The 18,659-nt window shown below is 37.7% G+C and overlaps 1 protein-coding gene across 1 annotated transcript in view; it reads right to left on the reverse strand.

Annotated features, from left to right (window-relative positions):
* The window catches only part of VAT1L (vesicle amine transport 1 like), a 64,499-nt gene that overhangs the window by 3,744 nt on the left and 42,096 nt on the right, over positions 1-18,659 (reverse strand). Inside the window, exon 8 of the mRNA XM_075039987.1 lies at positions 1,411-1,494. Coding sequence (XP_074896088.1) covers positions 1,411-1,494 — 84 coding nt within the window. The remainder of the gene's footprint in view (positions 1-1,410; positions 1,495-18,659) is intronic.

The raw sequence follows: 18,659 nt of genomic DNA on the forward strand, positions 1-18,659 counted from the left end.
GTTTTTTCATATGGGAATATTTATTATAAGCTGTGTAAAGATGCAAGACTCTCCTGTACTTCACCTTGTCAGTTTGACTTGTCTCTGGGGGCAGAACAAGAGTCTGGTTAAGTGGACAGGTGGTAGTGTTTAACAGCATATACTAGTATAACTCAATTCTCTTATACACCAGCATAACCCCTCTTAGGACACAAGAAGATTCTTGTATTATCTTATAACTATTTCAAAACCAACTAAGCAAGGGACCCATTTACTTTTAAAGAGAAATGCAGTGACATTGTACCTCCCCTGTTTGATTACTAGCCTCTGCTGGAAATAAAAATCTCAAACACAACTTGATTTTAATGGAGAAAAGCAATGCTCTGAAGTTACCCGTATTTTTTTAATTAACAACCTTCCTTGAAAGTGTATCAAATTTGTTCTCACCATCTAACCAATGGCTATTATGAATATACAATATCAAGAGAACAGATGGAATAAATGTATTGATGTTGTGTTATGGATTATTGTTTACAGTTTTAAGATGCAGTTCAGCTAATGCCCAGTTTCAATCTGTGAGGTCCCAAAAACCTTCCTTTTCCTTGCAGCAATTTTGTATGAGATTTGGGGCCAATTTTAGAGTAAGCGCGAGTAAGAGCTTAACTGTAATTCCAGGTTCTTTTCTGTTCTTTTGAAACAGGAGATATCTCAGGTCTGAAAGCAAACTTTATACATCAGCGTTGATTTGAAGTCGGTTTTTCATTACCTTCTTTACTGCTCTTTCCTACATCATCAGTGAACGTTTCAGGATGAGCCTGACTTTCATTTACTACTGCTCTCTGTAATGTTTCAGTACCATGTTAAGTGCTCCAAATCCAGTGGACCAGAGCGCCATCACAACTATCTTCCTTCAGAACATTTCTAGAAGGAAGTATTTAGATATTATACTTCATATATTATAAAAAAAGTAAAAGAAATTCCTACCAAGGGTATACTCTGACTTTTATATGGGAATCAGAAAGCACTTCTAAGTTTGTACACTGAAGTAATATTGACTGTGTCTTTTTCTGTTCAATCAACTTATTCTTACTAAAACAGGAATTTTGTATTATGTGAAATGCCTATTGTTTTCCATCACAGGGACAGGAATCGATGTGGCAGTTTTACCCTGATCTAAGACTTGCAGACACATTTTTGGAGAGGCAGATAGCCATTCAGTATAGAAAAGTAACTGCTGGGACTCTAGGAATTACAATTATATTTCACTTTGGGTTAAATATATAAATTACGATTATTAGTTGTATTTAGGTGCTATGGATTTAGAAGAAAACAGGGTAAAAAAAAATAATCGTAAGCGACATGTCTCCAAAAGTCACTACCATGCTTTAACTTGTGTGACTGTACACCATGTATGTAGTGCTTTGCACTCACCAGAGGAGTGGGTGCTTTCTCCACATCCAGAATTAGTTTTCCTATATTTCCTCGGTCATGGATTCTCTGCATGGCCTCCTTCACCTGAAAGAAAGATAACCTGTTGATCATTTTCAGGCACACACTAAGAGAAGCCTGAATTCCTTCCTTCCAAAACCAGCAATATATTTAAGGCATGCTATGTGCAAGGTCATTCAAATAGCTGCTTGAAACAAAATTAGTAGCTAAACATTTTTTAGTGAATTTGTAGGGCCTGATTTTTGCATTGTGTTTGCCAAAATGAGATGCGAGTCTTGATGACCGTTTCTGAAAAGCACAATACGCACATAATGCTAATGCAGTACAAAAGTAATGGTTAGCTGAGGTGCAGAGAGAAATATAGGCTCAGGGATTAATCCTGACAGGTTGTTCATTAGATTTTCTCTTTGCAGAATATTTGTCAAGAAACCCTACTTTCACTCAAAGTATGAAATGTTTTTCTAATTGACCTATGATATTTTTCAATTAATTTCTTTTGCGTTCCTATAGAGGGAATGCTGTATCCAGGCAGTGGCTGCAATTAATGCAATACTGTTGTTCTCGCTGTATAAGCAAGTATTTCTTTCCTTCTTTTTTCTAATTCTAAGTAAGTAGTGTCCTACAGATACCACTAAGACTTGATATTTAACAGCTGGCTGCAATTAGCACGTGAGAGAAAGAACAAAAACCTCTTCTTACTAGTGCACTGGAGAGGAGCTTATTTTAATGTATGAAGTTTCAGCCTATGAGAGCTCAGTGTTGATGAACTGAAATTGTGTGTGTGTTGCACTGAATGTTCGATGCAGAGCATGCAGACCACTATTAAATCACCGAAAATTGGAAGATGTCAACAGTTTCCTCACTTTCATGGTGGGAAACTTCAGGAACTGAAAATGTACACATAAAGGCTGCTTCATATCCTCATCACACTATTTTTTTGCCGGCATAACGGGATATGTTGAGACAAGGAGCTTTATGTTAATAGGATCTACCATCTGTGACATAGTTTTATTGAATATTTTAAGAATAATGGCATAGAAGGTTGAAACAATATGCTGACTTGGGAACAGGTGGGTCCCACAGTACATTTAAAAGCCTGAATCAGGGTCCAGGCACCTAAGATAATGACTGAATGTCTAATACAGAAGGAGGTATGAGATTTTTAAAGATACTGAGCGAATACAGCTTTCAACTTCCAATTAAATTTAATGGATGTTGGGCACAAAATGTCTTTACCATCTGTCAGCCTTATTTTGAAAGCTGACTGCAGTGTACTCAATATTACAACCCTAATTTTGCAAAGTGGTTCCCTCAATTAGTAAATACCAGACTTAAAAAAAATAAAAATCTGTTAGAACAAAAGAAAAATTGCACTGCAAAACACAATGACTTTCTAACTTAGAGCATAATTGTAACTTAACCTTGGAAAACACAATCTTATGAATCCCATTGGATAGAAAGTTAACCTCTAAATGTAGTCCACAAAATCATAGTAACTTTTATGAAGTTACCTTACAGCATAAACAATACCTTACTATCCTATAAGACTTGTCCTGCACTATGGACAATATTCCTTTAAGAATATTCAACAAAGACTCTGAAGAAGCAGCAGTGGTATTATTTTTTATGACTCTTATTACCCAAATCAAGCTATTAGGAGTCTCTGTAGCATGGCATAAATAACCAACATAGATGTGACAGAACTGGAGAAATAAGCAAACACACTTGCCCATCCATTGAAATTTATTACCAGAACATCATGTGGAAAGCAGGGTATGCAACATTTATTTTAATTTGTACCATATCATATTTAGCAAGACAAGTTTGAGAAAACGTGCTTTCCCTGCATTTTTCACATGCACAGTATCAAATTTAAGACTCTGGAGAAAGGTTCAGGAGTTGTTTCCAGGACACTTGTAAGTAGCTTGCAAATGCAAACAGCAGGCAGAGGCAAAGGGAACAATAAAACTTATAACAGTAATAGTGGCTATGGAATCCAGATGGAGCCATTAAAATACATAAAAAATTTGGAAAAAAGTTTGAAGAGCTGATACAACATCTGTGTATTTTAGTGTTATTTGCAGCTTACCTACCCAGTTAGTCAAACTCTGTACTAGTGCACTGCCATTCAGTACATGATGTCTGAGTTAAGAGACCATGAGCTATTTTATAAATGAGTAATTTTTATGTTCATGGCTGCTAACAGTCCACTTATTCAACCAAGACTGCAACTACTCATTTCCCAAGATGCCTGAATATTAAAACCATTCCCTCCTATACTACAGAGGGCAGAAATCATTAAAAACCTTTTTTTGCTATGCAAGTATGGTTAAGGCTTAAGTTGTTCTATGCAGACTATATAAAAACATTTACTTTTTCATGTGAACGTTGAAGTGCTGCATAGTCTGCCTTTCACAGAGTGTGGTATGGACCTTCTGCTAAGTCTCTGCCTGAGTGTTTGCATGTTACCAATGAAGACAGTGAATCACTCTTCACTTGGTTATCATCAGACCCAGGTTTAACTGGTAGTACAGTGAGGCATGTGGAAATCCTGGAATTTATTGGAGGTTCTCTGAAGTGGTTGAAGTTTGATTCAAAATAAATATCCCTTCAAGTAGCAAGGATCAAAAAGGCTTCCCTCTTCTTACAGAATTGTGTCCCTAAGTTACTTTTCACCAATTATTCTATATTGGCTGCTACTTACATTTGTCAGCTAAAATCCAAGTAAACGGATCTGATGTACGTTGGTTTATAATGAGTTAACTGAATTTCTTGTTGTGCAGTATCATCAGCAGAGGGCTCTTGGATTGGAAATAATGCAAAGAAGTGTTTACTAATATAGTTTCCATTGGAATAAAGGACAAAAATTCTGTTGGCCTTTGTTTGCTTTCAGTATAGCTCAGCCCTTAGAGGGTTTGTGTCTAAACTAATGCTAATTTTAGCCTTGAGAGCCCCCAAATTGACACAGTATGTATCACAGAGCTCTGCACTGGAATCAGAACTATTTTTACACATTAGTGAACAACTGGAAAATGCTTCCACTTTCCATGTTATTTATGTGAAGAAAGTTGGCAAACCAGTTACTGAAAAGCAAGAAAGGCCCAGAATGCTGCACTGCCATGCGCTGTCTGATGAATCCGACATAGGCACTCCTAGGCAGCAGTAGAGGAAAATGATTAATAGCAAAGGAGAAATAAAAGGAATCCCAAGTTTGCCTTTTCCCTCAAGCTCACTTGCATTAATTTGTATTTTAGTTTGACATATGTTTTTAAGTATACTGTAGAGTAGAACCATCTTCCCCTATTTGTTCAGTCTAGTGGAAAATGATAACAAACACAGGAAAAGGACCTTTCTAACTCAGTTTGAAACTATTTGCATTTGCTTTAGGGAATGTGCTTTTATAATTGGAGAAACAATTTTGAACAAGTATATTTCTCCCATTCCTTTCAGCTCTACAAATGGTACAGTCATGGATATGTTATCACATATCCTCGTTCAAGGGTTTTTCAGTAATGACAGTATATCTGGAAATTAAGACGACCTGCGGAATAATGAGGTAATCTGTAAAACAAAAAACATGGTCTAGAAAGACAAAACCAATGTACCTCAAGGTCCTTTACAAGTCATGCTTACCATGCCCTGTGAGAAATATTCAAATTCTCATTTTCCATCATAACTCCCCAAGTGCTGCAGATTTTCTGAGCCTTCTATGAGCTCCTTCCTCATACCACTCTGCTGGACCCAAGCACAGAGCCAAGGAATATAAAATGCATAGAGCTTAACTGGGAATGTACAGAACCATTGCACTGTGTCAGCATTATAGGCAAAATTTAGCAGCTTTAACATTTTTTTAGAAAACTTTAATCTATTAACACTGACTTGCACATTTAAAGAGGTGTTATGTTACCAACAGAATTCTTCAAAGAAGTCTTCATATAAGCACAGGATAAAAAAATCACAAAGCTGGCAAAAGCGGCAGCTTTTTTTTTCTGAAAAAGCCTATTCAAGTATATTTTCCTGAGGGTACATTATGGTTGGGATCTCAGAGCTTCTCTTGGATCAGAGCCATTTCTGTCCATCTGTATCATGTATCATACTGTGAAGAGCAACAATTACTGTCAATAGACCTTGGTAGGAGAGTAAGGGCAGAAATGCCTTCATGTTACCGGTCAGAGAATGTTCTAGAAGAGGTTTCTCTAGACAGCTGTGTTCTCTGGAAGTATAAAGTTTGACAGCTGTACTGAATCCTCTCCAATACCACTGTAGTATCTCTCTTGGGGTACTCCTCAAAAGTATCAAGAACTTTGGATATTGTGTCCTCTTTAAACTGCTTCAAACCGGCTCATCTTCTCCAGCCTCAAATCTTCTCAAAATCAAGCTGAGGCATTTACCTTGACCAACAATGCTAACTTCCAGAATATTGTTTAATACTTTCATCTCCTACCAGACTATATCTTCTCTGTCTTCAAAAACAAGCTGTAACAAGGCCCCCCTCTAACAATTTTTATACAGGTAAGTATTGCAAAAAGTTAGTATTTTTAAAAGTCTGCATACAAACTAAAACAGAAAAGCAAAGAAAAAGCAAGTTGACCAGAGACACTGGGTTCTAGATTCAAGGGACAGATACCTGCCTTGTCTTCCTACTTTCAAACATCTGAGCTCTACAGGCTTTCAAATACAATGCAGGTAATGATATACAGTGAAGAATAGGATTTTGGAAATTCTAACAATGGCTAAGTCTGGAATTCCATGTGGGTCTAGCAGATTTTTAAAACCTGGATTAAGAAAGCTCCATACTTCTTCCTTCCAATGAGAACTTTGACAATAACTGGCTGTGACAACAGTTGTTTGCAAATTCAGAAATGATGCCACACTCGGGGTAATGGCATGCAACATTCTGCTCAACCTTCCTTCACTGATTAAAAAATTAGAACTATTGAATATTATAATCTTGTCCAGTTCATACAAGAGCAACACAAAGAAACCAAGACGAACATCTCAGCACATCAGGACAATGCTTGGACTAAACAGGTGTGTGTATTTTTGGGTATTCTGTTTGTGTGGTTTGGGTGAGTGTTTATTTCTGTGCTTCGTGATGGGGAAAAGATTAGTCTGGTCTTTACTTTGTGGGGTTTTTAAAAGATACCTTTCCAATGGAGTAGGCTGCTAAAATGATTCATTCGTATTGCTAATTCTATTGGATTTGGGAAATTTGACATAATTTTAGAAAGACTGATTATGTACCTTGAAATTACTGATACTTAGGTCTTGATGCTAGCTATTACCAAATAAGCCAAAAAAGAAGACACAAAAATTAAATAATTTTTGAAGTTTGTCTGTGAAATTTTAAAGTGGTATCTTTTTGTAAAAAAATTAAGTTGTCACTGCAGCAAAGAGAAAGTTTTCAACTAGGCTGTAGTTCACAGAGACGCCTGTTTAGTCTTAATTTAACAAAACAGCTAATTTAGTAGTATCACATTAGCTCCAGATATTGTTAAAGAAAAATAGCATGGTATTATAAATACAAAAGATTTCCTGTTCCTTGTAGCAATGATATGCTAAATTGATATGGTATCTCTAATAGAAAAGACAGATTTCCATATTTCTTTAGCTAGTACTTCATGGTAGACCATATGATTTGCAAAGTTTTTATTTCACTAAAAGCAAAAGAGAATACTCTATGATAACAGCCATAAATTATTTTCCTCTACTGAATACACCACCAGAGTATGCACTGGGAACATGGTATGATTTTATTGTAGTCATTCTGTCATCAGTGAGCTGACAGCAAGACTAATTTAAAATAAAGTACAAGCTTGCATTAAAAAAAAAGAGAAAAACATTATTTTGGTTTCTTACTAGCATTTCTAAAATAGTAAAGTAGTAATAATAGCAGAGTACTAAACTAAGAAACCAGCTTTAAAGAATCACATTATATCCAAAAATGACTTACATAAGTTTAATGAAGTACTCTGTCAGCACTCCTGAGTAATTTGTAATACATTTCTATGTGAGAAATGTACGTAAAAAAGGCACAAAGAGCACAAAATTAAGCATGTTGTTACCTGTAACCACTCAGACCGGAAAAAAGATCTTCATACTGAAATTAAAAATAGCAGCTACACACATTTTTTTACTCAAATAGTTTCTACAAACCTAAAATCATGAAAAACAAGGTGTATTCCAAACAGAGCAAGTAACATGCTATCAGATTATGATATTACATTTGGGTATTTGCAGCTAGCTTCTGATTACACTGGTTTTCTATAGCTTTTGATGGGGGTGTGTAAAAACAGTCCATTTTAAATTGACTAGAAGACTTTTTTTCCTGAAATACATCTTGTACACCTGCCTTAGTACTAGTGTTTTTCCTACGTTGTCCTTGGATTTTTCTTGTTTGTTTTTAGCACTAATTTTTCCACAGGTGAAATTAGTAACTGGGACAGATTTCTTGTCTGACTGTTCATCTTAAGTCATTCATTTCAGGTCTCCACCTCTACTGTCCTGGTAGTTATGGCACTGATCCTTCAATTTGCTGAAGCCTGCAACTGAAGTGAGACGAAGTGAGGAGTGCAGTGCCTTACAGAAGATATCTTATGATTTAATCTTGGAATCCCATTACAGAACAAGCTTGAAAACTGTACTGAGACCATGATTACTTTGGAAAGTTCCTGAATAGACATGTTTTCCTGGATGTAAGTCTGACCCTTTATAAATAATATGTGCCTGAAACAAACAATTATACTCCAACTTTGTATTGCTATAGTCAAGCCTCTGCTTATTTATCCATTTTACTTCTAACTAATTTGTTGGCTGTTCTGCATTTGAAACCAAGAGCCAACAGTAATCTCCGCTGAGGTATTCATAAATGCTTGCTGACATTCAGCTGTCTCTGGAACTTAATTTTGTTGTTAGAATATAGCAAAAGCAGTCTACTGCTTTATAAATATGGGAAAAGTTAAATGGAAAATGTATTACTAATTATCTGTTGCACCATTTCACAGGGTGAAAAATAGTTTCAAGCCTTTGGATATTATTTTAAACATAATGATCCATTTCTGTATTTGGCTTATAAGGAGCCAACCTCAGGAGTAAAATAAGAGAGACTGCGAAGTTGGAACACTAAAATGCTCGCTATGCCAATATAACACATTGGGGGCTTTAGGCCCATGTTAGTAATATGGATGTTCAGTAGAGAGAAACAATGAAGGCAACATGCCATGGAAAAACTTTCTAGTGTAAATGTCAAAATATAATGCTTTCATCATCCTACGTGAAGCTGTTCAGCTCATTAAATATAATGAATTTTATAAACTTTTTTTTTAGTAAAGTTACATGTTTACTACAGAAAACAAAACAAAAAAAAGGAATTGAAAGATACTGGTGCAATAGAAGAGTGGATATCCTTTTAAATCCATGAGGTTGAATGCAGTCTGTTGCACAAACTGCCATCTACAGATTACAGTTTCTTTTTTGCAGATGACTTCTTTACCCCCTCACTCTCAGCTAAGGCAGGTTTATTGGATGGTGGCAGAGGACTGTGTACTTTCTTTTCTTGGGCCCCTCTGCTGATAGTGGGTTTCCCTGAGGTATATGAAAGGATTTCTGCTTACAGTAAAGGAATCCTTCATTCCCCTTTTTGGTAAATTAGGCCATAGTATGAAAGGCTGAAGAATCTTATGCCAAGGTTACAAATTTAATCCAAGTCAGAAGTGAAATTAGTTCAATTATCTCAGTGTAATCTGTTAAACCCCCCAATCGTTCTAATGCTGTATCATCACATGTTGTCAAAAAGGTGGTCAGCACCCAAATAAAGGGAAAGTCCCTCACCTCCAGATGGGCACAGTGGAAGAAAGCATCAATTTCATTTATGGTCTACAACCGTAATTTTTCCTTCTACTTAGTTCTACACCTTTAGGTTCAATATTGCTGTTTATTTTCACACATCATTTCAAAGAATCACCTTTTGTCCTCTGTTTACACACTGAAAAGGTCCAAGCCTTCCAGCATGTCAAGACTGCTCCCATCTAGCCATGAAATAATCCCCTCATCCATTGTAACCTGTGCTGCAAAGATCACCCCAAAGTCTTACTTTTCCAGCTATATCCCTTCCCTCTAATACTTCAGCTGATTCTTCAGACTAAAAGCAAAGACGTAAGTAGCAACACTTACTTACTCTCTGCATGTGGCCATCAACCCAAGCCTCTTCTGCCCACATCACCTCCTATGAGCACTTTTACTCTGTCTTATTTTAAGCAACCGCATGACTTTTCCTGTGCTGCATTTACACATAAGAGAAAGTCCAACAAAGACCTCTCCAAAGCTGTTGCTTTAAGGATTCTTTACAGTAATCCCCCAAATGGCAATGTTACTACACCCCTCAAATTCTTCCTAAGCCTCTTTTGCTGTCTATGTGGGAGGCTGAAAACAGCTGATTATTTGAGAAGTAGCTGCCATAGTCATGGAACAGTTACCCCGTGCTCCCTCACTTACTGGCTCATACCGCGTGATGCTCTTGGACAGTTTTTGAAGCAGGGACTGTGTCTTCTTAGGGGTGTGTGTATCACATCAACAGAACCCACACGTGAACACAGCCAAGCCTCCTAATCACAGCTGTAGCACACAGAAATAGTAACAGCACCTTTTAACCATCCGTTATTGTACAGCCAATTTCATATGTAAGTATAATAGGTGGAACAAAGCATTTTGCAACAGCCAAATAGCTTTATCCTGAGGCTCTCTTACTTCTGTTCTCCAAAGAATATGGGGAGAAAGGAGGGAGCACCCATTTAGCGTGCTTAACCATCAGAAACAGAATCATATCTCTTCTCAAAAGTGTTGTTTGTTTAACTGTATCATCAATAAACAAACTTTCAAGTTCAGGAGAGAAGGAAATAGCAGGAACGTAGAGGCCAAATACAAGAAAAGCAGAAACTAGCAAAGGGATTTAGATAATTTTCTAAGCATACAGGCATGTGCTAGAACTTAAAGTTAGAAGCCTTGGTTCAGAAATAGGTTGGCAAAGACAAATATTCATCTCATGGGATCTTTCTAACACTCAGCATGGTCTTTGGTTTGGTATTGTTGTACAGAACAGGTCCAAAATCTACTTCATGGTGCTAGTGTGAGGTTCAGTAGACATTGGAAAGGAAAGCGCACAGCATGACCGCTACTTTTTGAGGAGAATTTAGAATATTCTGTGTATACAAACAAATTTCACTCCCTGTTCCACTAGCGTAACTTCCCTGACATCATTAGGTTGCATGTGAAGGAGAAGAGCAGGTATTGGGGGAGAATAAAAGTCTCAGTTGATAAAGAAATACTAGTAGTGTTCAACAGGCTTCAATTATTCGAACATATGTTCTGTAAATGCATATTATCCTTCAAACATGGTTTTCACACAGGTCAGCACTTTCTGACCACTCCTCCACTCTTGGCAGAGCATGAGCTTTCCATAAGGAGAACTCAGTATTTTCCTTATGAAAGCTAAGCGAGCTTCCTCCTATTACCCTTGCCCTAGTCCTCTATATGCAGCTAAAATAAGGAGAAGTTTAGCTTCTGCATTACTCCTGTGCAGGCTCTCTCTGACAGAGACACGAGCTGTCTGCAAGAGCACTCCTTACCAATAATTAATTCCTCTCTCGCTCACTGTCGTGTGTCTGAGAAGCCTGCATCTGCATCATGTCTGCAAAATCACATGGACAGGATCTCCATGGTGATCGTATCACGCGGTATGCAAACATCAGCTGACTAGTCAAGGTTACTTTGGCAACCCAAGTGTCACAGGTAATGATCCAAATCTTGTTCAGATTTATGAAAGAATAATCTGACTTAAAAACTTGCCCGTTTTTCATTCTAGGGCTGGTTCTGTTCTGTTGCTGTTCATAACAGACACTATTTCAATGAGGCCAGAGCTATCTCCATTAGAATTACAAACACTAATATCAATAATATTTAAGCATCATTTGTATGCAGTAATGAAGAAAAAGATGCATACTGCAGTCTGTTCTAGCTGAGATGCCACACAAGCAAAGCTTTAATACTATAGCTTTCATTAGTGCTATAAGGCAACATCATTTTTACTATCAGACTCACTGCTGTGGTCTATCACAAAGCGATGATGTCTTTAATATGAATTGTGAGCTGCATTATAATTGCAGATGCTCTTCTCAGACCAGAAGAGTTTTCTTTCATGTCATTGGCATTTATGGCTTTTAAAACTGAACACAGCACTCCATCCAAAACAAAAAAAAAACCATGTAGTCTGTCTTCTGGATTATGTCTGTTTAGCTTTGGTCTGTGGAAGGGAGGAAGCTCAAGAAACCAAGGATAACAGTTTCTTAACTTGCTGGCAGCTCTGAGGGAAGTGAACCGGTATACTCCCTGCAGATTTTGCCAGGGAGCTAGGGTATGGGAAGTACAGAGCAAAAGTAAATCTCCCTTTTAGGCTACATTTGCCACAGCCCTGTTAATGTGGCTTGGGCTAAGAGAAGGGACAGGACATGGGCTCCCTGGATAGCCTGTGACACACGCACAGTGAGCAGTCACTGGGCTCCTTCGCACTAATGACTGCATCCTTCTACTCTCAAAAGTCACATCTGTCAAAATTCAGTCCTATTGTTTTGCTGGTGTATTTCCTCCTCCCTGATCTTGAAATGTCTCTCTCATGTTTATGCAATATGATTCAGTGGAGTAATATTTCATTGGGAAACATGCTGAATTTTTTATAAAGCTTTTTTTTTTTTCCCCCCCTAAATGAGTTTGCAATACCTTCCTTTCTCAGGCTAAGTCTTCTTTACAAGCTTTTGTAGAAAAGCTGTTTACCTGGGCATAATTACTGATAATTACCCTACCACAGACACAGTTATTTGGACAAAACCATCCTTTTGCTGGTAGGGGTTATTTCCCTTGAGAGCAATGGAATAACCTGTATTGACCACAATACACTTCCATGGGAATGATGTGCATTCACGATAGGAATATTTTCCTTGCACCGTGTAGCAGAATAGCCAGCAGAAAAGTGCTTCTAGTATTTAATTCGCCTAAATGCCGTGGCAAAAATCCTCCAATTATCTGTTTGCATGGGAGCTCACTATATTGGAGGCTGGTAAACCTGCATCTGCAATTGGCCTGGATTCTCCTCTCTTACCTACACCACTAATTCTGAAGAGACCTCTCAAACTCTCTTCGTTCTCCTAGAGGCTGAGGGTAGGCAGCATCTTGCAAGACAGATGGAAAAGCAGCATAATATTTACAGGATTTTGAATAGGCTCTGTTCCTGCCCATGGTGAATACAGCCAGCTCTTAACATGCAGAAATCAAGCACTGAGCATATGCAAGAAGACGCATCAAACTCAGGGTGTCTGGGGCCCAATTTTCATAAACACCCACTGAAAAAAAAAGTGCATGGGGAAAAGATAGATACAATCAAAATCAACTGCTAAAGTGTTAAAAAGTTAGTATCGTTAGCAATGATTTGGAGCTGATTAGAGTATTTTAGACACAGGAGTAGGAAAATAACTTGGGTCATGGAGTCTATTTCCTTACTGTGAAGCTAACATGTCATGTCACCTTGCTAGCATCCATCTGAAATCAAAAATTATTTTATCCAACTCACCTGTTTATGCTCTGTTACGCTGAACTTTTGTACCAATAGTTTTGCCTGCACACATTCAAACAGAAGGTACTTTTAAAATCTCTTTCATTCCTCCATTGCTATTTGCAGCTGCAAACAGTAGCTCTGGCCTCTATTCCCTTCTGCTGCCTGTCAGCGAGGAAAGACCTTTTCTCCAGAATAGCTTTTAGCCTTGCTGTATGTTGCCATGGCAGCAAGACTAAAACCAGACCCAAGATGAGAAAATGTCAAAGGAATAAAAACTGACGCTACAGGCAAATTCTGACTCTGAGTCCTCCCTCGGCTACTGAAGATACCTATTAAGTTATACATCTTTTAGATGGAGAGCTACAGCTGCAGAACTGTGCCGTTTTCACTCTTCCCTTATTCCTATAAGCCTCTGCTGACGTCAATGAGTATCTGTTTTGCCTCAGTAAAATTCAAAGAAAAAGAGATTTAAAGCCTTGTAATTACAGAATAACTGAGCCAAATCTTGCCAGCTTTTACTCATGGAGTTAACAGGGATAAAGCAGAAAAGAGGCAGAACCAATATCAAATTAACTATTTAGAAGTACTAAAGAGCAGTGCTTAGATTATCAATTTGGTGGGAGTTTTCCTACATGGTAAAAGAGGAGAAAAGACCTTGAAATTTGATCCATCAACACAAGACAATTCCAGCAAGTTAGGACAGCTCAGAGGTATTCAGCGCTTTCACAGTTAAAGACTAGCATTTTGGTTGCAAGCAAAGTGCTACGGAAAGAACATCTTTATAAGTCTATGTGTATTATCTTAGAAAAACCTGCACAGAGTGAGAAGGAAAGCTATTTTTGATTTAAACTGGCACAACACAGCTTTTCTCATTATGACTTGTTATTAACATAAGCTTGAAGAAAAAGGGAATTTTTTTCTGTACTAATATGGGAAATAATTACCTTATTACTTTCAAAGTCAAGGGTTGTTTCTGAAGGGTAGAGATTTGGTGAAGAAATCCCTGGAACACACTCAAGCAGAAAAGCCTCATCTTGTGAATCAGGATGAAGCTTTAAAGATCCTGTGCTGGAATTTCTTTTAGAGCAGCAATAAAGCCAGAACTCCTGGACCCAAATCTTCTACAAGCAGTCTGGCTAGTCGACAGAACGTTACAATCATATTGACTCTATACTGAGATTAACCAGTCTGAAGACAAGCACAGCATTGTGTGGAAGGGATACAGAACTATTGTGATAAAGTTAAAGCATTCCTCAAATCCACTGACCAAAGGGGGATCCCTCCTACATCCCACTTCTGGTTGCCACTACATGCCACTGCCTCTCAGGTGCTGTCTGAGTCTTTGGGAATGCTGGTAGAAACAGCATGGGCCCAATTTATACTAGGAAGATGGCTTCAAGCACATCAAAGCCACAAGTAGAGGAGCTCAGAACTGGTCACCTTTATGGTTACCTTTCCCCATTCTGAGCAATAACGCATCTTAGAGTAAGTTGCAGCCAACTGTGCACACAGGGATGCCCCAGACACTCCTGAACCTTGGGGTATTCAAAAGTGTAGTGGCTCAGATTCCACTCCAGTGAGTCTGGTTTGGTCTGCAGCAGCAGTTCTTATACTGGGGAAAACTCCTTTGGCTGCAAAGGAGTTTTGGCAGTTGCAGGCAAAACGGCACTCTGTATTTTGTTAAGATGCAGCAGTCTCCTGCCTAAATTGAATTCATACATAATGTTCAGTTTGGTGTATTCCTGTATTCCATCACAATCTGTTATAACAATTTATGGCAGGAAATAAACTTTATTACATTCATCACTGTGCAATTAAAAAAAGACATTTTATGTTATTGACTATCAAGCTCCATGACATCAGTTTTTATACTCTTGCCTCAGCAATGTTGCCTTGTGATCTCTTTGAAAAAATGTTTAGAGAAAAAACTGCACCAACCCACAAGTATGTCTTGTTCTCTTTCATATAAGCATACTCTAATAGTTGGAGTGTCATTAAACTCTCCCCCTCCTCCACCCCCAGAACATGCAAACTTAATTACAAGTATACTGCTTTGTGTAGTGTTGTATTGTTGTCTTTCTAATTATAATGCCTAGACTGTAGAATGTGAATGTTGTTGATCTCCTCTGCACAGCCTTGCAGCAGCAATCCTGTCTGGTTACTTCTCTGTGGGAATCTGGCAGACGGAGATCCCTCCTGACACACAAGGGAAAGATCAGACAGCCTTTCTGGAACTATATTGTTTCACAGCCATATGAGAACTTCAAGTCTGAAATACTTCCAGAACCACAGCCTATAACACAGACCATCTAGACACTTGCAGGCCACTATCTAAAGACAGAAGAATCTTTGACACCATACTCTGAATTGCCTCCGAGCTAACTAGCTTCAAGAGGTTCCAAGTCAATCCATGGCTTAATTCTGCCTCTGGGCAAATGGGCACAAACATTGCCACTTTGAGGGGGTAGGGAGGAATGCAACAAACCAGCTTGCAAAATATTAGGTGATTCTCGAACATGCATTTATCAAGAATCAGTGCCCATTCTACCATGGTTTTTGTACGTGTATGCAGTTACACCAGAATATAAATGAAATAGCAAAGATTAGGCTGTTTTCTGCAGGGACTCTGCTTCATTTGAGCAATACTTGGGACGATGGGGCCCTGATTCCCAAGGTTTCCAGGCACAGCAGGCTTTACAATAATGGCAGGGTTAAACCTTCACAGTGTCAGTACCTGTGGATAATATTTGTGGATTTAACACTGCTTCCCTGTATGGCTATGTACAAAACCTTTTAATTACATGCCTTGCTTTCTTTGTCTTTACGATAACACACAGTATTTACGTAGTCCATAGGAATACTGCCATGTGCTAGTGCATCACTCAGGTGGCCCTTTAAACCATACCACAGCTTTAGTGTTCAGAGTCAAATATAAGAAAATTATTCCAGAAAGCGCAAAGTGGCTGTTCTATATGCTGGTTTTTTTTTAGTCTTTCTAACCAACAATCCTTGTCATGTTAGAAGATGAATATTGGTGTAGATTGAAACCCTGTTCTGACCTCATACGACTGTTCATATGCTCCAAATGCCATCAAATTAGGGATGATGCAACCTGAGCTCACCCAGGTAACACTGACATTTGAGGCATGAATAAAGATGGTCATTTAACTCTTATGTGTTATTAGTACTGGTTACTCTGGCTCCTTCCAGGATGCACACACCGTTTAGGTTTGAGTGCATGGGTAGAAGATCAGTTGTACTATCACTTTTTTACTACTATAGTGAAAAAACAGCTGTTCTTTTTTACAGTTGTATGTTTAGACCAAAAGCCCTTCCAACTACCTTCTGGATATGACAAAACCAAAAAACCCACACATGGTTACCTTCTTGTTCTTTCCCAAAATTTCATCAGTACCCGTTTATTGTAATTTCTGTTTATTGGCAACAAAACAGTTTATTTTACATAAAGGAGATATTTCTTTGTGTGTCCCTCACTAGAGAGGATTTGCTTTGTTTTAAGAAGCTGCAAAACTGCAGAAAACTTTCCAAAAGGAAGGTCCTTTTTTACCTCGTATTTTTTGTATCTCATATTATTTGACCAGCACTCCATGCTGATGGCCTATATTACTCCCACCTCTTTTGTCTTTCAGGCTTCTTCCAGTTCTCTAATCCACCAGAACCATCATTCAGTAACAAAAAACTCATTTCTACAGTGTCATTATTAGAGACTTCTCCATAGCTTACCAGCAGCACTGATTTTTTCAGTATTTCTCACCAACACTTTTAAACCCAGACTTAAAAGCACTACAACCTGCGTGACAGTAGTTCCCTTTTTTTCTCCCCTAACCTTCCCTGTCGTGTCCTCTCTTCTTTGTCTTGCACTAGTAAGGGTTGCTGACTGTGCCTTGCTTTCTTCTACTTGAACCTTGTAATAAGATCCTGCCTCATGAAAACATGTGCTTCTTCTGCTACCTTTCCCAAATGACAGGTGATTTTTTTGGAAGTCAGGCACAAAACCTGTGACCAACATGACTTCTGCCAATATAATTTTTCATCATATTTTCTAAACAATTCAAGTGAGTCAAATATTTTTAGTCCCAAAGACCTTCTTTCACATAGCCCTTAGGCTCTTCCTTGACCTCCATTTTGAGCTATTTATTTCACAATAAGGGATCTTAAAATCAGTAATAAAAAATTAGAAATTCCTGTACTACCTGTCTGCTTATTTCAAGGAACTTTAAGTCTTCTTTTATTACTACTATGGAGAAGAAATTGTGCTCCATTCTAGAACCACTATTCCAAACCATGGGAACCAAACTTGACTGGTTACAAAATACAGTAAACATTCAGTCTTCCAGATAGTAAAGACATAATTATTAAAAAGCCTTGGCACTACAATTTCCAAAGTCTGAGAAGCTTCATATGCAAATCCACCTACTAGGATTCAATTACAAGAGCACATTAATACTGTGTCTTTGAAAAAAATCTCCATGTTCTTTTGTAACAATTGATTCTCTCCAATAAAATCCATCCCTAATCAGTAAACCAATTACATAAATTCTTGAAAATCATCAAGGTAAATCCCAAAGGCCTCTAAAGATCCAAATGAGGAAATATTTCTCCTTTGATTTCTTGTATAATTTTTTTTTGTTTCAGAACGTAGTACCATGAGGATTGCAAATCTAATTATTCATAAGTCGTCATCATCATATTTTTTGATTATTCAAAAGACTAAGTCAGATCCTACCATTGGGTGCCACTCTGTAACTTCATTAAAATTGTACTTAAACAAAAACCACTGATACATTAAATTGGAATACAGTTGTAACGTTAGAGAGTATGATTCATTCTTAGCCTCAGTTTGAGCTAAATCAATTTACAATAAGATTGAAATCATTCATCTAGGTAAGATGAAAGGTATTTGAATTTATCTTGTTCGCTAGTTGACGGTTTTACAATAGATTCTGCAGTCCTATTTGCTTTATTACTTAAAATTTCTCCTGGCACTGTTAAAATTCTACGCCCATATTAAGATCTTAACTCCACATAAGTATTGTAGCAATGTGATTGCTATAAAAGTTGATTTAGTTTACAACAAGTTTAATGCTCACGTGGAATACTCATTCAGCTTAGCATTATGTTGTATCGACTGAAATCAAATTGCTATGTAAATGGTAGCAGGGAGCCAAAGCAGAAGTGTTGATGTGACAGAAAGTCACTGGTTCAGCTGAGACAGTTTCTAATCTAGTTCAATTAAACATGCATGTGTAGATGCACCAAAAAAGGAAACGCCATGTATACTAGCTACAGTAATTCAGGAAAATAGGCAAGAACTTTAATAACACACATTTTGCTAGCTCTAGGCTACTGTAGGCTTAACTGTAGGAACTCTTAGAATTATGCTGGATGTTTACTTTAAATTGAAGGAAAAGATACAGCATTGTGTTACTTCTGCTCAAGAATTCAAAAGTTATGCCCTTTTTCATCAGGAAGGTTGAAGATCTTTAAGATATTTTACCCAGGACATAACCATAGCACACAACAGCAAAAAACTCAGATTATTCTCAAGGTTGTTGGTATTTGGTGATGGTAGAGAATTCACTTTTACACAACTTTTATTCTACTAAAC

The sequence above is a fragment of the Buteo buteo genome, chromosome 11, assembly GCF_964188355.1.
Source record: "Buteo buteo chromosome 11, bButBut1.hap1.1, whole genome shotgun sequence".
NCBI classification, from domain to species: domain Eukaryota; kingdom Metazoa; phylum Chordata; class Aves; order Accipitriformes; family Accipitridae; genus Buteo; species Buteo buteo.